Genomic DNA, 25,120 nt, shown 5'->3' on the forward strand with positions numbered 1-25,120 from the left:
AAAGTCAATGCAATTATTCATGCTCATTTAATAATAAAATGGAAGGAAGAGTTAGTTACTGATACTGATAAGGAAACATGGGATAATATTTGGTCTAATGCAAAGAAAACATCTGTTTGTATATGTATAAGAGAAATACAATATAAAATAATACACAGACTCCATATCCCCCCTAACCCCCTAATGTGTTAAAATGTAAAATTAGGTACTTTAACGTATTGTATGTGGACATGTAACAGACTGCAAGGGTTTTGGTCTTTGGTGCTGGGGGCAATGAAAAAGATCTTAACATGCAGCTGGATTTTGACCCAGTTTTATTGTTTTTGGGTATATCTAATGGACACATTTTTTCATCAGCTAATAAGAAATTGCTAAATATATTATCCTTGCCGCGAGAAAAAAAAAAACTTTTACTTAATTGGATTAGTGATAAATCTCCATCACTTAAAGTTTGGCACAAGAGTTAATTTCCCTGGAACATCTTACCCATGTTTTACACAAAACAGAATGTTTTTTCAACGTTTAGACTCCATATTTGGATTGTTTGGAACCTAGTCTTTACCCTACCATGCTAAAAGGAATATTATAACTTAATTTTTTCTAAAACAATAAGCAATGTTTTTTTTTTATTTGGAGTGGTCCTGTTTTATACAGTTGAAGTCAGAATTATTAGCCCCCTTTTGATTTTTATTTTCTTTTTTAAATATTTTCAAACTGATGTTTAACAGAGCAATGAAATTTTGACAGTATGTCTGATAATATTTTTTCTTCTGGAGAAAGTCTTGTTTGTTTTATTTCGGCTAGTATAAAAGCAGTTATTAATTTTTTAAAAACCATTTTTGGGACAAAATTATTAGCCCCTTTAAGCAATTTTTTTTTTTCAATAGTGTGCAGAACAAACCATCGATATACAATAACTTGCCTAATTACCCTAACCTGCCTAGTTCACCCTATTAACCTAGTTGAGCCTTTAAATGTCACTTTAAGCTGTATAGAAGTGTCTTGAAAAATATCTAGTAAAATATTATTTACTGTCATCATGGAAAAGATAAAATAAATCAGTTATTAGAAATAGGTTTTTAAAACGATTATGCTTAGAAATGTGCTGAAACAATCTTCCCAGAACAGAACAGAAATTGGGGAAAAAAATAATCAGGGGCGCTAATGATTTAGGGGGGCTAATAAATCTGACTTCAACTGTATATAATCTGAGGCTTTTTTTCCCTCTCTATTGTTTTGTGTTGATATTTTTCTTTGCATGTCTTTTTTAAGTTTTATTGTTATGTCTGTATTATTGTAAAAATCCAATAAACCTAATTATAAATATATTTTATAGAATAAATTATAGATTTATTAGCCCCCCTTTAATTTATCTATGTCTTTTTTTATTATTACCCAAACTTTGTTAAACAGGGCAAAGAAATTTTCACAGTATATCTGATTTTTTTTTTTTTTCTTCTGGAGAAAGTCTTCGGCTAAAACAAAAAGCAGTTTTAATTTTTTTAAAAACCATTTTAAGGTCAAAATTATTAGACCCTTTAAGCTATATTTGTTTTCGATAGTCTCCAGAACAGGTGACGCAGTGGCGTAGTAGGTAGTGCTGTTGCCTCTCAGCAAAAAGGTCATTGGTTCGAGCCTCGGCTGGGTCGGTTGGCGTTTATGTGTAGAGTTTGCATGTTCTCCCCGCATTCGTGTGGGTTTTCTCTGGGTGCTCCCGTTACCCCCACAAATTCAAAGACATGTGGTACAGGTGTATTGGGTGAGCTAAATTGTTCTAAGTGTATGTGTGTGATTGAGTGTGTATGGATGTTTCCCAGTGATGGGTTGCAGCTGGAAGGGCATCCGCTGCCTAAAACATATCCTGGATAAGTTGGCTGTTCATTCCACTGTGGCGACCCCAGATTAATAAAGGGACTAAGCCAAAAAGAAAATGAATAAATGAATTTAATAGCTAATTCAGTTAATAATGTAACTAAAAAGCAGTATTTAAATTAAATAGAAAATGAGGCAAATAAAAAAAGGTTCACTTTTGAAGAAAAAAGAACCACCCCTTTCCCTGGACTGGCTACGGGCTTGTGCTTATCTTATTTTATTTATTTCAGTGTATGTAATTGAACATTTACTTAAAGAGCCAACTAAATCTGAGGACCAAACAGTTTTATAAAAATACAAGAAAAGCCAAGAATATAGAAATATAGAAAACTAGTTTGTTTCAGTATAGCTGCAAGATTTGTGTCATAAGGTCCCACACAAACAAACAAAAAAAAAAGTTTGACAGCAAGCATAGCACGTGAGTTAACAGAGAAATCTCCCAGATGAGCATAACTTCGCTTTCCGGGAATGTGGAGTTGAGCGCTCAGCCAGCAGATTGAACTCTCTCCATGGTGCTGAAGCGGTTGCCCAGGTGACATGATGATATCAAGGGCATCGGCGTTTCTACAGTGCAGCGCAGAGCCACTCAAACACAATAACAGAACTAAAACAAACCAAACAATCAATTTCTCAGAATACAAGTTAACCAACGTGACTGAATAAAATCACAGCCTCAAAAAAACTTCTTGTTTGTTAGATATCATCACTCTAAATAAACAGCGTGCTTCATAAAGTCTTCCACTCTCCTAAACAACATTGCGCCTTAAACTTTCGAAACTGCAACACGCTCAACATATTCAACAGCCTACAACAATCATTCTGTTTCAACAAGTATTCCAACAAGTATAAGATGAATCCATGACTCTCCGGTGAGAGTCGCGCGCGGTTTAGAAAGAAGGTGTAAATGGATGTAAACAAACGTAAATACACCGCTCGTAAATGTGACTGATGCTCTGATAGGGGAAACGCTGTGATGGAGCTCAGCTCGGTCTGATGAAATGAGAAGAATGGGAACTAGCAGACGCTATCAGGACTGGGGCAAACACATGAGCGAATAGGCAAAACGGCAACGCTGAAGAACGAGGAACGACTCTTACCGTTGTGAAGAGAGTCCACTCCGAGCCCCCGGTGTGATTCGGCGAGATAATCCTGCGAAATAACCGTGAATGAAGCTGAAATTTTAAACGGTATCCGTCGTCGCTCTTCAGTGCTGCTGCATCTGACGGAACAGCTGCTGCTTCCACGCGCTCACAACCAGAGACTGAGGCGCGCGCGACACGGATCAGCGTGCACGAGTCCGGAGAACTGCCGCCAATGAGCGAAGACACTTCATGTGTGCGTGTGTGTGTGTTTTGTCAATAGAACAACCAGATGGATATTTGTATGCTTGAAGCTGGTAAATGTTGTAGTCACGATTGCAATTATACACTGCATAGCTACTGTTTACATTAATAAGAAAATAATAAATTCATATTACCGTCATGTTATTTGATGTAAAAAATGTAGTATATTATCCTTAAATAAATAAATAAATAAAAGCATAATAATATAATAACAATAATAATAATAATAATACATTTAAATATAATACTATAAAATTGTTATAAATAATATTAATAATAATAATAACATAAGTAATTTTTCAATAATAGTAATAATTTATTTTAAAACTTTAATAATAATAATAATAATAATAATAAACCGGCTCATTATTTGGTGTAAATTAGCAGGTTGGCGTGTAAAGGAAATTTTTTTTGAAAAACTATACTAAATAATAATGTATAATATATTATCATAAAATAAATGAATAATAATAATAATAATAATAATAATAGGTTATTGTAATAAGTTATTAAGTAGTGTATGAGTGTGAATGAGTGTGTATGGGTGCTTTCCAGTACTGGGTGCAGCTGGAAGGGCATCTGCTGCATAAAACATGATGTGCTGGATAAGTTGGCCGTTCATTCTGCTGTGGCAACCCTGGATTGATAAAAGGACTAAGCCGAAAATAAAATAAATTAATGAATTAATAAACCGGCTCATTATTTGAATGTAAATTAGCAGGTTGGCATGTAAAGGAAAACAATTAATTAAAAAACTATACAAAATAATAATGTATATTATCCAAAAATAAATGAACAATGAATAATAATAATAATAATAATAATAATAATAATAATAATAATAATAACCTACTTAATGTAATGGTGCTATAATATTTATATTAATAATAATTATTATTTTTAAATATTATTATTGTCGTTTATATAATAATAATAATAATATAATAATAATAATAATAATAATAATAATAATGGCGGTATTATATTATGATAATATTAATATTAATTGTATTATAGTTATTATTATTACTATTATAATTATTAAAGTGTTTGGTGTTTTTTAATGGATGATGGACGAACAATATATTTTCTGTTCTGTTGATGCAGTCAGAAACTTCTCGAGATTTAGTCGAATCTCTAATATAATTAAATGCCATGATCTGTCTATTTTCGCTTCATTAAATGTAATGTGAAGTTCGCAAAGCTCCAAAAATTATATTTTAGATCCTACAAATCAGATGAGATTGAGGGAAGCAGCAATGTCAGCACAGTATTTTACAAATAATCTGGTAATTGTACTCCCTCTGTTGGCCACTGGACACACATGTCGGGTTTGGCAGAACGCTTTAGTCGGTTTATCAAATTATCAACTCGCCACTGTGACACGTCATAAAGTAACAAATGAGTGACTGAATGATGAGTATTAGCTGTGTTATACTTGTGTATGATTTCTGAATATAATTGTCTACAATTTAGCAATATGTTTATTTGAGATGCCTTTATCACTTGAAAATAGTGGAGAAATATATATATATATATATATTCATTTTCCTTCAGCTTAGTCCCTGATTTATCAGGGATTGTCACAGCAGAATAAACTGCCAATATTTATATTTGTGTGGGTTTTTTTCTCTCATGGTCTTTTTCTAAAAAATATCCTGTCATCCATTCTTAATGTACATGTTGTAATGCACATAATTTCTCAAGACAGATATTGCTGGCTGTGTGTGTGTGTGTGTTTTAACTCATTTCTAATAACTGAATTATTTTACTTTGCCATGATGACAGTAAATAATATTTGACTAGATATTTTTCAAGACATCTCCATACAGCTTAAAGTGACATTTAAAGGCTTTACAAGGTTACTTAGGTTAACTTAGCAGTTTATGGTAATTAGGCAAGTTATTGTATAATAATGACTTGTTCTGTCGACTATCGGAAAAAATACAGCTTAAATGTTTTAAAAACACTTCAGTTCAGTGTGTTTTATTTTTTATATAACTGGTCTAAATGTATTTTAGTGCAGTTTTATTGTGTTCACTTGATGATGATATTGTGATTTTATTTTTGAAGGAAAAAATGCTAAACTATTTTAACTACAGGCTCCTGTTAGACATTTCCTGCTAGAAAGAAAATAAGTTTGTTGTTATTTATAAGTAATTTTCTTAGGTTTTCTGAAAATTACTATGGCACATGCAGTATTGATATCTATTGTTTATTTTAACAATGTAATCTAAACAAACAGATTTATCAGAACACAGTTGAGGGTTGACTTGCCTCTGGCATTTGTTAGGTAAAGGGATATTATAAAAATAAATTTTTTTTTAGCAATTTTTAATAAAATGGAATAACCGAAAATGAAGTTGAAGGCAGAGAAAAACCTTTCACATTTTATAGCGATTTTAAGCATTTGTGCCTATTTTGGCCCAAAAATAAGTCCTTTAAGATCCCTAAAATACAAATATGTAGTATTTTTAATATGTATTTATTCTATATTAAATTATATATAAATATATATATATATATGAGCAATATCACACGAGTATACAGCCATATCGCACTGCTACGAGTGTGATATTGCGTTTATACAATCGTTTAAGTCAGAATTATTAGCCCCCCTTTGACTTTTTGTCTTTTTTGAATATGTCCCAAATGATGTTTAACACAGCAAGAAAATTTTCAGTCTGATTTTTTTTTCTTTTTGAAAAACTTTTTTCATTTTTTTTTCAGCTAGAATAAAAGCAGTTATTAAAAAAAAAAACATTTAAAGGTCAAAATTATTAACCGCTTTAAGCAATATATTTTTTCGATAGTCTACAAAACAAACCATCTATAATTCTCTCCGTTTATCAGAAATTGGAGAAAAAATAAACAGGGGGGCTAAAAATTTAGGGGGGCTGATAATTCTGACGTCAAATATATATATATATATATATATATATATATATATATATATATATATATATATATATATATATATATATATATATATATATATATACTATTTTTGTTTAAATTATTTTAAAAAATACTATTTTGTGTAAAATAAAATAATAATCAAATTGCTGACCGATAATAATTTTTAAAGGTCACGGGCATGTAGTCATATAAGCATTTCACTGCACATCATACTGTGTGTGAGTGAATATGAACGACACAATTTAAATTTGGATTTTGAATTTGTGTACACAATATGATCAATTATGAAAACGTGAAACTGAAAGAAGAAGAAAAAACATGGGATATTTGCCTGTTATTCACATCAAAAGTTAGGAAAAATGCTGTCAGTGAAACTATTTAAAATTCTGCAACTTTTTCACAAAATATAGCGAAGCATGTTCATGTATTTATCAAGATGGGCAAATAATAAACAATATTTGTAAAGCATTTATTAGTAATCATAGTTCAGCATTTACAAATGTATTATTTAAGTCCAAAATCACTTTATTTCCATTACCAAAGATGAGTGAATACTGTTATATTACGTGTTGTTTTTTGCTTGTTTATGCTAGTAAATACATTAATATGAACTAATGCATTATTGAAAAGCGTTCCCACCACCCCAATCCAAGGTTCATCGATAGCGTCTAACAGACATTTTATGGGGAAGTTCATGAGGAAATCCGGCAGACTTGTATTTCTGATAAACAGCCAACAGCGTAAAAACTAACAAAACTGATGTATCAGCAAATTGGAAATTCTGCATCAGACAAAAATCCACGTGCTGTGGATTACATGAAATAAATCAATGTCTGCACCTGACAGAAAAACACACATTCACACACAGACAGGATGCTGGTCCGGTGAGGAGTTTCCACTGGGGGCGGGGCTTACACTCTTTTCAGGAAGTGTTGGGACAGAGGAAATTTTATTTACGTGGTAAATAAAAAAGTTCCTCGTCTGCAACTCTTATAAACCAGGTGTGGTATGTTTGCACGTCCACATACTACATAACCTCCCAGAGTCTGCTTGTGACGGCAGACATGGCTGCAGTTACTCTTGTGGACCTCACAAACATCTGTTCTTCAGAAAGCGACATTTGCGTGAAAAACCGTATCCGCACATTCTGTGCAGTGACCGAGAATGGCTCACAGGAGCCGGTGTACTTCGTGGCGGATCCCGGGAGCTCCTTTGGGACGATCAGATTTCCGAGAAGCTCACTGCTTGAGATGTTTGTCGGTTTCAGCAATTCCCCACAGATCCTGTGTAAAAGCTCTCTTTCGGCTTCGTTATATTCGTTCAAACAGGCCATAGACGAAAGCGATATTAGTAACGTGAGGATAGTGACCTCGAGCCGCGGTAGAGGGGTGTTTCAGGTCTACCAGGAGCTGCTCTTCACTTCTGCTTATAGTTTTGAGTACTGCATCATGTTTGACAACCTGTCGTGTGACTCCTGTCCTCCGGGTGACCGAGCAAACAGCAGCACTCCTGCAGAAGGTGACGCCAGACTGGAGCTCAGCGCGTTCCTTCAGCGCCTGCCAGCGGTCAAAGGAGATATTACAGTTCTCAGATCAGCTGCCATTTCAGGTTAGTTGTATTTGACTTAGTTAGATAATTTACATCAAAATGAAAATTTAATCACTGCTTTTTTTACCAGCAAGTATTACTGATTATGATTTTTTGTTTTGTTGAACACAAAGGTAGATATTTTGAAGAATGTTAGAAACCGGTAACCTTTGTCTTTTATAGTAGGGAAAGCAAATGCTATGGGCATCAGTGGTTACTATATATATATATATATATTTTTTTTTTTTCCCTTTATTATTGCATTCCCCATTATTAACAAGCAAAGTGATAACTTTTAGCTTGAAGATAATTGCTTCTTCAACACATCATTCATTGTGAAAAACACCAACATGTGTTAAAACACTGGCTCAGCTTACCCCATAGTATGTGGCTCATTATGGCCCATAGTTGACAAAAACTAGTTTGCTTATTAGATCTTGATCTATTTGTTTAGATGTATCACCTTTTACTAATGACAGGAAAATTTTACGGATGGTGACCACTTCTCCCTTATGCTTCTCCTTTACATGGTCCAGCAAAATTAATGTATAACTCCAAAATGTATGATCACATGACCAAAAATAATATAATGGTTGCCTAGATACAGGGGGTGGGTCAACTTACCCACTGGCTCATCTACCTCACTCACCCCCTCCCCCAATATGATCACACTAAGCTTAGTTTGTGTACTCCTTAAGTGAAACTAACCAACTAACTAATGAATTCATTTGACGGATGGAATAATTTAATTGGGACAACACATTTTTTTTTATTCTTATATGATCTTTGGTTTTGTAAAGCCAGAAAAAATAATGTAAAAAATATATTAAATAATAGTTTATGAAATGGGAAGTTGGTATAAGAAAAAGATCAAAAAAGGAAAAAAATAATTTATTGACCTAAATGTAGCTCATACTAAAGGGTATCCAAGTTTTAGGAACAACAAATAATAACTTGACTTCTAGTTGATTATTTGGTATCAGAAATGTCTGTTATGAAAGGCAAAGGCCTCTAGATTACGCTTATTTTACCTAAATAAAATATAATCATGCCTTGATTTTTGATTATTTAATTAGGACAGTAAAGTCTGACTTTGCTTAGACAAAAGTCTTGTCACTTAACAGAAATAATGTACAGTATAGAATATAAAGTCATGGTGCAGTGGAAAAACAATTGATATTGCGTATGACTCAAATAACTTAGTCATCTGAAATGGCAAAGGGAGTGTTCTTGCAGGACTCACAGAGTTCATCAGGATATGTTAGATTTGTCTTCAAGGCCTCCTCCTTCATCTTACCCCAGACATGCTCAATAATGTTCATGTCTGGTGACTGGGCTGGCTAATTCTGGAGCACCTTGACCTTCTTTATTACATATACATATATTATACATGTTGTGTGTGTGTGTGTGTGTGTGTGCCTAATTAGATGTGGATCTTGTCATTTTTATGGCCAATGCAATGTAAGATGATATTTAGATTGTAATGTACAGCAATGACTTATAAAGATACATATAAACATCTGTGGTCACTGTATCTTGTATATGATAGCCTCTATGTCTGAAAAGAATGAATTTCACTTAGGTATTTAAACTCCTATAAGGTATCACAAGTTTTATGCACGTTAAAAATGAACATGTATAACAAAGCACTTTGTGTTTAATAATTACCTTGGCATTAGATTAAAGACACTAGTTAACAATGTTGGGGGTAATGCATTAAAAGTAATAATATTATTACTTTTATAAGTAACAAGTAATGCATTACTTAAAAAAATGAAGTAAAAATATTTTAGTTACTTTTTGAAAAAGAAATGTAATGCGAGTTACTATTTAGTTTAATTAATTAGCTTTAAAAAATTGCTAAAATAAAATTAGCATAGTCACATTAAATCACACACTCAATGAGAGAATGCCCTCCCCGGGGGAACAGACAGACAAAGATTTGTGCTATGGAAGTATTCTCATTATTTTTAACACATCGAAGAAAAGGAAAAGGGGTTTGTCTCAATAGACAGTGACTAATAAGGCAAAAACTACAAAGCAGACACATTGCTTCAAACTTTCATTACAGCGCATGTAGCTCCGGGGTCAGGAAGTTCCCAGAATATAACATTATATTGAATTCACAATATACTAAACAATATACTAAATTTGATATGTTTTTTTTTATGGTAAACGAAGGTTATACAGTTCATTGTTAATCGCAGAGCTAAAATTTAAATAATATTGCCTAAATAAATAAATAAATAAATAAACAAACAAACAAACAAATAAATAAAAACCTGCAAGTTCTGAAAGAGATCAAGCCTCACCCAGGTAAAACAAAAAAGGAACGCAAAAGTAACTCAAAAGTAACATAACACAATACTTTCCATAAAAAAGTAACTTAGTAATGCAACTAATTACCTTTCTGGGGAGTAATGCAATAATTAAACGCATTACTTTCAAAAGTAACTTTCCCCAACACTGCTGCTGCTGGAGTGTTTCAAATTCACTGGCTAAGAGAGTGACATGTGTCATCATGTTATAAATAAACGCCTCTACTCTTTCACAGACTGCTTTGGCCATGGCTTCAGCACCCGTACCGGAGGGATCTCCTACATCAGCACCATGAGCTCAATGAACCTCTTCTGCAACCCAAGGCGCAAAGACCCCAGAGCAGTGGTGGATGAAAATCGCCGGCGGCTCGGCCTGCAGGCTGGATTTCATTCTCGTCAGTTAAACCTCATAAAGGTAATTTACCATAAGGAGCATACTCTATTGACCTTATTCTTAAGTAAATAACAAAAACAAAAACATCATAGCATCGAAAAAATTATTTTACAAAAAAACTTAAAGCATGTGCAGGAAAAGACCACTAGCCATAAAAGAGCGCACCAGACTACTAGCCAGCGTCTCGCGTTTCTGTTGCACTGCTGTTTATTGTGTTTCATTTAAAGAAAACCGTGTCTAACTGTGTATTCTGTTGTTGCCTGTTTTAGTGTGTTCACGTATCCGTCTGCTATTCATGTCAATCCATTTATCTGTTTCATTCATTTATGTTGTTTACAAGGCTCTGACGAAGCGCACGGGTCAGCAGGTCACGTGACATACATTTTGCAACTCTTGTGTATAGTACATTAGGAACGAACGCCAGCCCTTGTACTTTTTTTCATAAATAGAGTAGGATAGTTCCAAGTGCACAATTACGCACAATACTGTTGTTAAGACTTTAAAGTGTAGCTCTAGGGGTTGTTACATGCCTGATGTTAAATGTTTAGAAGTGGGAGTAACAGTGAAAAAAGTTAAAAAAAAAAAAAAAAAAATGTTGGTTGGGGTGAGTGTGGGTCAGTCCCCTGCCTTCACAACAACACACCAAATTCAAGTTAAATAATTTATTAACAAAATGTACAATAGTATAACAAAACTGGGAAGCAAAGATAGACTTCAGGAGGGGGAGAGGCCAAAACAAACAAAAAGTACACTCTAGCTAGTTAGGGAGTAAAACTGTCTAAACTGACAAAGTAAAATTAAATCAACAACAGAAATGTACACTAACTCCCTAACTAAACATAAACAAGAGAAAAAGGGTTTTAGAAATAAAATGGCACACACCTCCCTATGGCTTCCAAACACAAAGTTAGTTTTAAAAAAAAAAAAAAAAAAGAGCTCAAATGGCTTCAGAGGCTTTAACAACAGATTTTAACTTCAACAAGTTAAACACAACAGCACCAATAATCTTTCTCAATAGAGCACCCAGGCAGGAGAGAGACCACACTCAGGAAGCAAGCTTCAATGTGGCTTGCAACTGGCAGGCTTTTAAGCTTGCCGGGCAACGAGTAGCAGGTGCAATCAATCAACTTCCTCTCCTCCACACCTAGCTGAGAAACAGGTTGCAGGAACGGAGAGGGAGAGGGAGAGAGAGAAACCAAACACAATAATACATTCAAAACACCATGGAATGTAACAGGGTTAAAGAGGTAACATTTTGATGTGACTTAATTTGTTGGGAGTTGGTGGCAAAATAGCAAACCGACAACCAAATATGACGAAAAAGGGCATTTATTTACAAAAGTAAAAAAGAATTCAACAGCAAAAATAATATGTACAAGTAGAAGTAGCTCACAAAAAAACAAAAACATTAATAAATCAATTTTAAGGGAAAGAGGATTTCAACCAGCGCCAAATAAATAACTGTTCATAAATAACTGTATAAGGGAGTCTGTCTGAGTCAGATTTCTAAATGTAAACGCGGCCTCGCTGATTAATCTTTCACATTTCTGTGTAATGCTTCACGTATTGATCACACGTCTTTGTCATTGACTTTTAGTGCAACCATGCCAGTGATGTGTGGGTGATGGGCAAACCTGCCCCGGACAGTTACGATGGACTGGTGACCAATCAATCAGACGTTGTCATTGCAGCACCAGGGGCTGATTGTATGCCATTGCTCTTCACTGACCCTGTATCAAAGGTCATTGGAGTTGCGCATGCAGGTCAGTCATCACACTGTAAAATCTATTTTAACACTCTTACTATTTCCTACCAGTGTGGCAACATGGATTTATGAATTGTGAATCCCTTGTTTTGGTCATTGATCAATTGAAATAATTTAAAATGAATAAATTGGGATTGGTGATTTTCATTTAAAGGGATAGTTCACCCAAAAATGACTATTTAAAAAGTAACAAATAGTGAGTAAATTGTCAATTTCAGGTAAAAAAAAAAACTATCCCTTTAATATTGCCTGATGGTATTTCTATATTGTCACACAGTTTTGGGTTAAACTCACTACTACTTAAATGCTTTCATTGCATTTTAGCAGTCATAAAGCTTATTGCAAAAAAAGGATAACAAAGGAATAATATTGTCACAGTTGACTTTGTCCTGAAGGGTCAATTTACCTAAAAAATGACAATTCGGTCAGTGAAAAGTTTTTAAAAAAAAATGTTGGTTGGGGTGAGTGTGGGTCAGTCCCCTGCCTTCACAACAACACACCAAATTCAAGTTAAATAATTTATTAACAAAATGTACAATAGTATAACAAAACTGGGAAGCAAAAATAGACTTCAGGAGGGGGAGAGGCCAAAACAAACAAAAAGTACACTCTAGCTAGTTAGGGAGTAAAACTGTCTAAACTGACAAAGTAAAATTAAATCAACAACAGAAATGTATACTAACTCCCTAACTAAACATAAACAAGAGAAAAAGGGTTTTAGAAATAAAATGGCACCCACCTCCCTACGGCTTCCAATCACAAAGTTAGTTTTCAAAAAAAAAAAAAAAAAGAGCTCAAATGGCTTCAGAGGCTTTAACAACAGATTTTAACTTCAACAAGTTAAACACAACAGCACCAATAATCTTTATCAATAGAGCACCCAGGCAGGAGAGAGACCACACTCAGGAAGCAAGCTTCAATGTGGCTTCAATTATACTTCATTACTTGTTCATAATCCGTTAGAGATTCTTTTTGTTTTGTCAGACACAAAGGAAGATATTCTGTCATATAATGTTGTAAAAAAAAAAAAACAGTCATCGACTTCCACAGTGGGTTTTTCCTATATGGATGTCAATGGCTGCTTTTTCACCCCAACATCCTTAAGAATATATTGTTTGGTCACATTTTATTTTGATGGTCCGTTTTTTATTTAAGTTACATTGCATCTACATGCCAGCTAATTCTCATCAGATTATCAGTTGACTGTTAGGTTGGGATTAGGGTTAGTGTTAGTTGACATGTACTTGCAGAGTTTCTAACAGTCAGTTAAATGTCTGTTGAAGGAGCAGTATCAACATATTAAGCAGTCTACTAATACTCAAATGCACCATCAAAATAAAGCGTTACCTCTCGTTTTGTGTTCAACAGATATACAAATATATATTTAAATTTAATTGAACTTAAATGAAATAAATTAAGGTTTATATTGAATTAATTTGCTTAAAATAAAAATTCTCATTTCAATCTCCTAGAGTCAAATATGACAACATTTATTAGTGTTTTTTATTATTATTTTCACAAATACTACAAAAAATGTATGCAAAAATACAAATACTGCAAAAAAAGATTTGTATGTATATATACATAAACTCACCAGCCACCAAAAGAAATAGCAAAAACATCCTAAATCAGATCAAAAGCTTGAACAAAATGAATGAAAGATTATATTAAATAAAATTTTTTTAAGCAAAATAAAACTTTTATTCTACTTACCTAAATACTGCAAATATATAATTATAATAAAAAAAATTATAAATCAAATAAAAAACTTAAAGTATTTTTCAAAAAAAAAAAAAGTCAAATATGACAATGACATTGTCTCAGTGTTTTTAGTATTATTTACACAAATGCTGCTCAAATATATAATTACATAATAGAAATAGAAAAGAAACCTAAACCAAATAAATTAAGATTGAGTGAAATTAATTTTCTTTAAACAAAATAAAACTTTTCTCAATCTTTTGGACACAAATATTACAACATTTTCATAGTGTTTTTTATTTACTTTATTTTCCCACATACTGTTGAATTATAATATAAACTCCTTTCTTTACTATTTATTAATACATAATGCCTCTAAATTGGGCTGCACAATATATAGTTTCAGCATCAATATAGCAATCCTTCGCAATAGTCACATTGCAGGATATATGTAATGTTAAGTTTGTGGTACAATAATTTGATTGTGTTTTTGATGCCTGTGATGGTATAATGATTTTAAAAGCGTTCAGGCATATGAATTTGTGCCATTTGTGACTTTAACAGCATTTAATTTTATTGAATTATTTTTATCATTTAGTTACTGTACTTAAATACTGTTAGACTTGGGTTTGAGTAAAACATTTTATTTCAATTGTATCTTTTATTGTATTTAGAGATTGTAATGCATATGAAATATGAAAATCCTCACAGAAATGTACTGCAAATAGCACAGACAAAATGTGTTAGGGAACCCCAAAAGATTAGATTTTATGGAGATGCTAATACATTCATTCATTCACTCATTTTCTTGTCAGCTTAGTCCCTTTATTAATCCATGGTTGCCACACCGGAATGAACCGCCAACTTATCCAGCACATTTTTACGCAGCGGATGCCCTTCCAGCCGCAACCCATCTCTGGGAATCACACACACACATTCACACACACACTCATACCCTACAGACAATTTAGCCCTCCCAATTCACCTGTACTGCATGTCTTTGGACTGTGGGGTAAACCGGAGCACTCGGAGGAAACCTACGTGAACACAGGGAGAACATGCAAACTCCACACAGAAACACCAACTGAGCCGAGGATCGAACCAGCGACCCAGCAACCATCTTGCTGTGAGGCAACAGCACTACCTACTGCGCCACTGCCTCGCCCTATTATTTATTTATTATTTTTTGAGGGGTAGCTGTGCCCCAGTAGAGCTTTATGTCTAGCAACACCCTTGCTTAGAGCTGTTCCTCAACACATGTAAATACAGAAATGAATATGAAATATGAAAATCCTCACAGAAATGTACTGCAAATAGCACAGACCACAATGAAAATATTTCACGGGACCCTAAAAATTCTATAGATTGTTTATTAGATTTTAGGGAGATGCATTCCCACTGCAGAATCAGCCCAATAAATCTAACATTATAAATTATTTTCAAATAGAGATAGTAGGACATCTGGTGAAATTGTTTTCATAATCACAATAAATATCCAAATAAATAAAATTGCAATGTTAAATTTTTCCAATACCGAGCATCCCTACCTCCAAATACCAAGCCATCAAAGATGCTACAGTATGCATATATAAGTTGTCTATCTTGCGTGTCACAGGCTGGAAGGGGACCCTGATGGGAATCGCCATGGCAACAGTAAAAGCCATGGTGTCAGAGTTTGGCAGCCGCCCTGCAGACATTGTGGTTGTGATTGGGCCTTCTGTGGGACCCTGCTGCTTCACTCTGGAGCAGGACTCGGCCAGAGAGTTTCATTCCATACACCCGGACTGTGTGCAAAACATGGAGTCATCCGAGCCTTCTGTCGACATCAGGGTCGCTACTAGGTAAGAATCAGAGGTCAGCCAGAGGAGTCCTGCTTTGACTTTAACTGTACACCGGAGACTGTTTTATTGATCTCAGTGTCCCTCAAGTAGGTCACGTCATTCCCTGAAGTGACGCACAGTAATGAACACTTCGAAATGAAGCTGATTTACAGCATCTCTATCTAGAATATTTGCAGAAGCGGAAAAGACGGATCATTGCTCAAGGGAGAAATGGCTATTTAGATTTAAAGTGCTTTTTTCGTCTTGATTCTAGTCCAAATGTCTACAAATTCTAAAACCAAGCAGCATTTTCTAAATAAGCAAAACATATTATGTTGTTTTCAGAAATAAATTGACAATAATAAGAGTGTTTTTTTTCTTTTTTTTTCTAAAAAGAGCTAAATTATCTGCCAATGGAGTAAGCAAAATAATCTTGTTTTCAATTTTGCTAAGCCTATTGGCACATTATTTTGCCTGTGTTAAGGAAAAAAACTTCATTTCGATATTATTTTCTGACTTGTCTAGAAAATGCTTCTTGATTTAATAATTTTTTGGATAATTGGACTTGAAACAAGACTTTGTTGCAGCAGTAATTTGCGAGACACAATAATTCAATATTAGGTCCTACATAAAAACAATTTTTACATTGTAACAACTGATCAAAAAAGTCATAACAATTTGTTTTTTAACAGCCATTCTTACACTTATTTGCTGAGTGTGGATATTTTGCTGAATCGTGGATAAATAAATATGACTCTGCCGTTTGTGTCAGCAAGTAACTTTCTAAATGAATAGTTCATTGAATCATTTATTCAAACTATTTAAAATTTTACTAAATAGGTCCAAAATCAGTTTTTCTTTTATGAGCAATATCATTATAATAATATGTAAAGATCATCTTTTATGAATATATTTTGTAATTTTTTAACTGTAAATATATCAAAACTCAATTTTTGATTAGTAACATGCATTGCTAAGCATTAATTTAAACCATTTTAATGGTAAGTTTTTACAATATTCTGATTTTTTGAAACGTCAATTTCCAGATCAAAAAACTGTAAATTATAAAGTTGAAGTCAGAATTATTAGACCTCCTGAATTATTTTCTGTTCAACGGAGAGAAGATTTTTTTTCAACACATTTCTAAACATAATAGTTTTAATAACTCATTTCTAATAACTGATTTATTTTATCTTTACCATAATGACAGTAAATAATATTTTACTATATATTTATTAAGACACTTCTATACAGCTCAAAGTGACATTTAAAGGATTAACTAGGTTAATTAGGTTAACTGGGCAGGTTAGTGTAATTAGGCAAGTCATTGTATAACGATGGTTTGTTCTGTAGACTATCGAAAATGTATATAGCTTAAAGGGGCTAATGATTTTGACTGTAAATCGAGTTTTAAAAAATTAAAAACTGCTTTTATTTTTAAACAAATAAGACTTTCTCTTGAAGACTAAATATTATTAGACATACTGTTAAAATTTCCTTGCTCTGTTAAACATCATTTGGGAAAAATTTTTAAAAGAAAAAAAATTCAAAAGGGGGCTAATAATGCTGACTTCAACTGTGTATATATATATATATATATATATATATATATATATATATATATATATATATATATATATATATATATATATATATATATATATATATATATTACCATATATGAGTTATATAAGACAAACTGAATTAAACATGGAAGTTTGAAGGAAAAAGACCAAAACAGTATTTCCCTGGTAATTAGTGCTATTTACAACTTGAAACTATTAATTAACACTTACCCATAAATACTTTTATTTAAATATTTGGCAAAGATTATTTGCGAATAATCGCATCCAAAATAAAAGTTTGTTTTGACATAACAGCAAATATATTTGTATGTGCTGTGTATATTTATTATATAGGATTCAGCTGGTAGGGCATCCAGCGTAAAACATGCTGGATAAGTTGGTGGTTCATTCCGCTGTGGTAACCCCTGATTAATAAATTCAAATCAATTCAATTTGTTTATTGTCATGAGCACAGTAAGGAAACACAATTCCCTGTACAATAAAATTCTTACTTTGCCGTCCACAGTGAAGTCATAAACACAACATACACATCATACACGACATACACATAAACACAGATATGTACAAAGAAGTGACAGAAGTATAATTATAAATTGTAAATATATAAATATCTATGAATGTAAACAATATAGAATACTGATTGTAGAGTAATGAAAACAGACGTAAATAACGTGTAAAGGGACTGAGCCGAATGATAATGCATGAATGAATATACACAATACACACAGGCATGCTTATATTTGGGGAACAAATATATTTAGATATAAAATATATATGAATATGGTACCATTTTTTATACATTTAACAAAATAGTATTACATATCCATTGCAAATAAAAAATAATACACACAAATATATTGTAAAGACAAACTTTTATTTTGGCTGCAATTTAATCTTTGACAAGCACTAATAAATATTTGTATTTATTATTTGTACAGTTAAAAGAGTCAACAATGCACATAAACTTTCTAGATCTATATAACCTCATCATTTTTATTGTTTACATTATTTTACACTTATTTAAATGTCCTTCTGTGTTCTTATTGTTAGGTATGTATGTATGTATGTATGTATGTATGTATGTACCCTGAGCTTCTGAAAAAACCCAAAAAATGCCCTGTGTGTTTGCGCACGCTCAAACCTTATTCTGATTCTGAAAAGTAAACTAAAATAAGTTTGCAGTTTTTATGTACATTATATATATTATTAAATATATTTGTATTGTTTTACTGTATTTCTTTTAAATGTCCTATAAAATTTATCCTAATTTTATTAGTATTACTATTATTAAAAGCCTATTCTTATAAGACATGATTGTTGAACCGCAACATGTCAACCAACCAATCATGCTTTTGTCTTGTAGAGTTCTGCTGGAAAGAGGTGGGATTAAACCTGAGCACATAGAGAACATCCGAATCCCAAACCAGACGGATTCTATACCATGCACATCCTGCAGTCCTGAGCTATTCTTCTCCCATAGGAGAGACGGACTCAACTTTGGGACACAGATTGGGTTCCTGTGGATCAAGCCCTGACCGAATGCACAAAAGCTTTAGATATAATTGAAGTCAGAATTAATATTAGCCCTCCTGTGATTTTTGTTTTCTTCTTCTTCTTTTTTTTCCCAAATGAAGTTTCACAGAGAAAGGAATTTTCACAGTATGTCTGATAATATTTTTTCTTCTGGAAAAGGTCTAATTTGTTTTATTTCTGTTAGAATAAAAGCAGTTTTTATAAAAACCATTTTAAGGTCAATATTATTAGCCTGTTTAAGCTATATATTTTTGGATTGTCTACAAAACAAACCAGTGTAATAAAATTACTTGCCTAATTACCCTAACTTGCCTTATAAATCTAGTTAAGCCTTTAAATGTCACTTTAAGCTGTATAGAAATGTCTTAAAAACATACATGGGGCTAATAATTCTGACTTCAATTGTAGTACTTCAAATGACAGTACATTCATTTATTTATATAGTTAACTAATTAGTATTGAATTACCCTACTCGCAACATGTGACACTTTTTTTTTACTTTTTTAGCTTACAAAATAGACTTTTACAGTATCTTATATCAAAGTCTAATGTATGTAGATGTAAGATAGTCATCATTTTTTTTATCAGCACTTTTAACAAACTAACATGTATATAATATTACCTATGTAAATAGTGAGAAAACATTTTTAATAAGTATAGATATTTCATATAATTTTTGCAGCATTATTCAACAAAAAAGGAAACTAAACAGGCTTGGAACAAGCGAAGAGTGAGTAAATGATTATTTTTTTAGGGTGAACTATCCCTTTTAAAACTTACTTGAAAGCTTTTTTGTTGTTTGCATTTTGTTTGTCTAGATTTTCAAGAGATTGTTTATTAGATTTTGCCAGTCCTTAGGATAATGGTGACACTGTTGTTGACATTTAATAAATAAGTTTTTATAAGCCCATTTACAGCTATGGAAATAAAATTTCTCTGGATTTACTGAAATTAGTAGGTATGTGTGTAATTGTTTTTTTATTCTGTACAAATTTAAAAAATTATAATATTGTTCTACTATATTGTTTTGAGTTCAATATTGTTCAAAGTTCTACTATATTGTTCTAAGATAAAATGTTGATATTGGGTTCTCTACAAAATATAAATATAAACATATCAGTAAACATGGCATCTTTTATTTGTCATTTTCCACATTTGTCAAAAGTCAAGACTTTTATTTCCAATTTAAAAGAAATAATATCGGCAATTAAAAAAAAAAACCCTAAATTACACTTTACTCAAAGGCATAACTGTGAATTGTAAATCCAGTGAAATGACATATATCTTAATTTGCATGTTAAATTTGGAAAACTAAGGGCTAGTTGTATATTGCAAGTCAATTTTATTTTTTTATGTTAATTTGTTGAAAAATAAATTAAACATTAAATTAATATTTATTATTATATTTATATATAAATTTTACATTTTTGAACAAAATCCTGCCAAATTATAAAACTATGATGGTATTAAAGGACTGGTCTATTATTAAAGGACAGTAAAATTAAATGTATAATGGAAGCTAAGCTACTAAAATAAATGTCAATAATAATCTAATTCAGAAATAGGCTGTTTCCCAGTGTTGGGTTGCAGCTGGAAGGGCATCCGGTGCATAAAACTTATGCTGGATAAGTTGGCGGTTCATTCTGCTGTGGCAATCCTTGATTAATAAAGGAACTAAGTCGAAAAGAAAATGAAGGAATGAGAAATAGCCTGTTTATATCTTGCTGGTTTAAAAAAAAATATGGCTGTACTGTAACATGATGAATGTACACTAGAGGGAGATAATAGATTTATTTGTTGTCTCTACGTTTATTTTTTTTTATAGTCTATGGATCTTTGTATTGTTTGACCACTATATTTATGATTTTTAAATCTGACTGTTTATTAATTAAAACTGCACAAAATATATCACATACAAACCTTCTTCAATGTCATTTCAAACCTAGGCTACAGTGAATTGACAGTTGTTTAAAAATTGTGTGCATTTAAATGATGTATAGTAAAGTTAATCATACATTACATGTCATTCCACTCAGGGGCCAATTTTTAAATGTGGGCCGGTCAGTTTTTTTTAAAATATGTATTGTTTTTAAGTGCAGACAGCTTTTATCTCTTGCTAGATGTGATATTATGATGATGATGATATTAATAATAATAATAAATGTTAAGCATTTGGCCCAATCGGCAACTGCTGCCTGGTTTCAAGATGGGCCGAACCAATCTGAGGTTACCCATACATAATCAAAATCTGTCAAGAATGTCATATTATTTCACCATCTGTAGACTAAATAGTGAATGTGCGTGTCTGTGGGTGGGGCTTTTTCGGTGTGGTAATGTGGACTGGTGTGGCAACAGTGCCAGGGCTGAATTTTTGTCCCAGTCCGCCCATGATTCCACTTATTAATTGGGAGTTTCTAGTGTTCTCTGTCATGTTAACTCTCTTACTCCAAGGTCCATATTGAAGTTGATATTTAGCTGCACAAACAAATCCCCTCCAGTCTGATCGGTTGTCCACATCTTCTTCAGTAGCCCCAATCCTCTCCTTGTCAACCTTTACTTAATTCCACCAACTTTGTTTCTCTTTTCCATTTGTTCGTCTTCCTTCCGGATTAGATTTCACCTTTTTTAATCCATTTATCCTCTCCTCAGTACATGTCCAGCCCATTGGATTCTTTTAACCTTTATTTCACTTAATTATATCTGCACTATTGTAGAGGTCCCTAAATAAAACTCAAACAGATTTAAAACAAGTGAAAGGTTAGTAAAATGGACAGAATTTTCCAGTTTTTGGTCCAACTATCACTTTAATATTTGGTGATTTTTTAAAAGTTGGACACTAGAGGTCGCGCGCGTCCATGCTGTTCCTTGTTTATTTAGAGACGCTGATTTTTGGCTGGTCATCAAGCGCCCTTCAGCAGCATCACAGGCAGGCTTTTGTCTCCAACAGCACTTTTGCAATGTCACCAAAACATCTCAGCTATTCTTTATCTCGTGCTGCTAAAATGTCAACATCATTGCCTATCAATAGTTAGGCTATACAGAAGTCCAAGGGGGAGAAGAGTGACTTGATGTTTTGACGAGCACTGAAGAAACATCTCTCGTCAACTCGTGCACGTGTGTTTTAAAACACGCGAGTGTGAGTGTTGACAGAATATGACAGGTAAACCACATTGCAGACAGACAACAATGTCTCAATTGAAGACACACAGCACATGTATTTTAGCTGTCATATATGCTATAGGGTCAGTAAATACTGGGCAAATTTTTGAGTAAATGCCAAATAAGTTCAATATAAGCTCCATTGAAAAATTAAAGTGCGTATATAAGATCTGTCATTATCACAATGAAGTACATTACTTTTGTTGTCAACATAATTGCATCAGATTTTCTCAGTAAGTACAGCTATATACTGTAGTTGATCTGTTCAGTCACATTGATGTGCCCGCCATTTTGGAACAGTCAACATATGAAGAGTTGAGATGCAAAAACCTGTAAGTGCCATCTGAAATTGTCTTTCTAAAATGATCATTTCATTATAGGAGTAAAGTTGGTTTTATATTCGGAAATTCAGACATTCTTCTTAATAATATAATTTCAGAAAAGTATTCTTTGCAGATTCTAAATAAGGAAATCATATTAGCAGCGGCGATGCAGTGGTACAGTAGGTAGGGCTGTCGCCTCAGCAAGAAGGTTGCTGGTCGAGCCCCAGCTGGGTCAGTTGGCGTTTCTGTGTGGAGTTTGTATAGTTCTCGCTGCGTGGGTTTACTCCAGGTGCTCTGGTTTTTCCAAAGACATGCGGTACAGGTGAATTGGGTAGGCTAAATTATCCATATTGTATGAGTGTGTATGGATGTTTGAATGTTTCCCAGAGATGGGTTGCAGCTGGAAGGGCATCAGCTGCGTAAAAACATATTCTGGAAAAGTTAGCGGTTCATTTTGCTGTGATTCCGTGTTCATTCTGCAGATTAAAAAAGGGACTAAGCCGAAAAGAAAATGAATGAACATTAGCAGCAAATGACTTTAAAAATACAACATTGTTCAAAGTGAATTAAATAGTACTAATGTTGTTTAGAAGTCATACTGGCATGCTAATTTCGATTGAATATTCAAAGTAACATGGTAAACAATATAGAGACTGCTAAATGAACGAATATGCGAATATAAAACTAACTTTACCTCTATAATTTCTTTCAGGCTCTAATGTCTATGTTTAGTTGTTTTGCTTGAATGGCAAATAGTACATTATTTTCATTGCCTTTAACATGAAACAATTTAATTTAAACATAAGAGAGAGAGAAAAAAGTGGAAGAAAACTCCAGATGACAATTAGAGGTTTTTGCATCTGAACTCAACATATAAAGTCATGAAATCTGTGACTCTTCTAAGATGCTACATCAATGTGTAGTCTCTGGTTGTGAAATTGTAAATGCAGATTTCAGTTCCCAAAGGGATGCATAACCTTTCACATCTAAGAATGTTTTTTTTTTTTTTTGTATTAACAATATTAATTTTAAACTATGGTAACTTTAAGGCCTGCTTAAAGAATAAATAATAATAATAATAACATCACTGAAGTTCTAATTGTATTCACTACAAATACCTATAAAAAGATTACAATCCATCATTTTTTTATCAGTACATTTGAATGGATTCTTTGTGTTTTGGCCCATGGTAACCTCTGATTTGGCCCACCGTCTTATCTTAGAAGAGAGGGGAAAAGATGGGAAAGGTTGTGTGAAATGTCTTTAACAGAGATGGTCCTTTCTAATTTAACATAACTTTTATTTGGTTGTTGTTGAGCTACAAAAAAATAACTGAAATTAAATGAATGAATCAGATCTTTTTTATATACTGTACATACTGTCACTCGATGGACAGAGGACAATGCAAAGAACATTAGTAGGCAAATTAAGGCAAAGGCAGGTACAGCTTGACTAGTGTATTCAGCATTGACTTCCATCAGTTATAGTATTTTTTTCATTGAAGAAGTAGGGCTGCTCGATTATAGGAAAAATAATTCATAATTCAGATTATTTTGGTCATAATTGTAATCACAGTTATTCAAAACAATGTACAGTTGAATTCAAAATTATTAATTTTTTAAATAAATATTTCCCAAATTATGTTTCACAGAGCAAGGAATTTTTTGCAGTATTTCCTATAATATTTTTTCTTCTGCAGAAAATCTTGTTTTGTTTTGGCTAGAATAAAAGCATGTTTATTTGTGTGATGTTACTGTCAAAATATTGCACTGCTGTCGGCCAATCAGATTTAAGAACCAGACAGAACTGTTGAATAAATATATACCGTTTAATAAAAAAAGCTAATTTCCGACCCTGCTATTTACAGTACATATAATGCAGTGGATATTAAGTGGAACTGTACCAAAACAATTGGTCATAAAGACATGAACTGTAAACATAAACTGCATTCACCTACTAATTTATAAACATTGGGGTTGACCAGTACATTGTCAAAGAAAACATTAAAATACATATCTTTACCCAAATAAATGTTGAGGAACTTTTAACAATGATTTATATTTTAGAGTTGTCAGGGAAAATTTTGCAGGATATGGTATTCATGTAGTTCGCTCTTCCGTGGCACTTACAATAAAAACTAAATAAAAGCTTAGGCTGTGGGTAGTGTGAAACTGATTGATTGTTGTCACCATGGATGATTCAAAATGGCATGCATCTAGCCATCTCCGGTTATGAAAATAAAGAAACCATTATTTATTTGTACATCCTCTCTGATAAGACAACCTGTATCCACATGTACACGGGTGCCTTGAACCACATTGATCTGCGTAATTGAGCAGAGCCAAAGCACAACAAAAACAATGTATTTTTCCATAAGACACGTGCAGTTTTGTTATATTGCTGTTTTAGATTCATAAACAATTCATAAACTATTTATCAGCTTTGAAAGTCATTGGGTCAAATAGTGTATATAAGCCATATTACTTACTTGATTACAGATAAATTTGTCTCAGTATATATGTGAATATTTTTTGCATCTGTCATTACTGTTCATGATCTTTTCAGAACAATTCTTTTAGGCCTACGCTATTGTGCTGACCAATTAGTACTAATATACTAGTTCTGTGCTACACTATTTAATGTACTTACACTATACAGAGTGAATTAAATTTGGTTTACTTTTTGATAGTGAGATTATATATTTACCACAAAAGAAAACCTGGTAAAGCAGGCGTAGCATCCATTTAGTTTCATTTCTCACTTCCTGTGTGACTCTGTGGTCTATAATTAAAGCAGGGGT

The 25,120-nt window shown here is 32.8% G+C and overlaps 2 protein-coding genes across 6 annotated transcripts in view; one reads left to right on the forward strand and one right to left on the reverse strand.

Annotated features, from left to right (window-relative positions):
- The window catches only part of enox1 (ecto-NOX disulfide-thiol exchanger 1), a 260,708-nt gene extending 257,573 nt beyond the window's left edge, over positions 1 to 3,135 (reverse strand). For all 5 annotated transcript variants that reach the window (XR_012385265.1, XR_012385266.1, XR_012385267.1 and 2 more), the window contains exon 1: positions 2,970 to 3,135. The gene's annotated coding sequence lies outside the window, so the exon portion shown is untranslated. The remainder of the gene's footprint in view (positions 1 to 2,969) is intronic.
- Positions 3,136 to 7,113: 3,978 nt separating this feature from the next.
- lacc1 (laccase (multicopper oxidoreductase) domain containing 1) lies at positions 7,114 to 19,183 on the forward strand. Its single transcript, XM_001919386.8, has 5 exons — positions 7,114 to 7,742; positions 10,276 to 10,454; positions 12,031 to 12,196; positions 15,515 to 15,740; positions 18,669 to 19,183. The coding sequence occupies exons 1-5, from the start codon at positions 7,199 to 7,201 to the stop codon at positions 18,838 to 18,840; spliced, it is 1,287 nt and encodes a 428-aa protein (XP_001919421.1). The 5' UTR covers positions 7,114 to 7,198; the 3' UTR covers positions 18,841 to 19,183.
- Positions 19,184 to 25,120: the final 5,937 nt, after the last annotated feature.

The sequence above is a fragment of the Danio rerio genome, chromosome 9 (genome assembly GCF_049306965.1).
Source record: "Danio rerio strain Tuebingen ecotype United States chromosome 9, GRCz12tu, whole genome shotgun sequence".
In the NCBI taxonomy this organism is placed as follows: domain Eukaryota; kingdom Metazoa; phylum Chordata; class Actinopteri; order Cypriniformes; family Danionidae; genus Danio; species Danio rerio.

Coding starts and splice junctions, on each gene's coding strand:
- lacc1 (XM_001919386.8), top strand. CDS start 7,199: ATGGCTGCAGTTACTCTTGTGGACCTCACAAACATCTGTTCTTCAGAA. Junction 7,743..10,275: donor CAGATCAGCTGCCATTTCAG/GTTAGTTGTATT, acceptor ACTCTTTCACAG/ACTGCTTTGGCCATGGCTTC. Junction 15,741..18,668: donor GACATCAGGGTCGCTACTAG/GTAAGAATCAGA, acceptor TTTGTCTTGTAG/AGTTCTGCTGGAAAGAGGTG.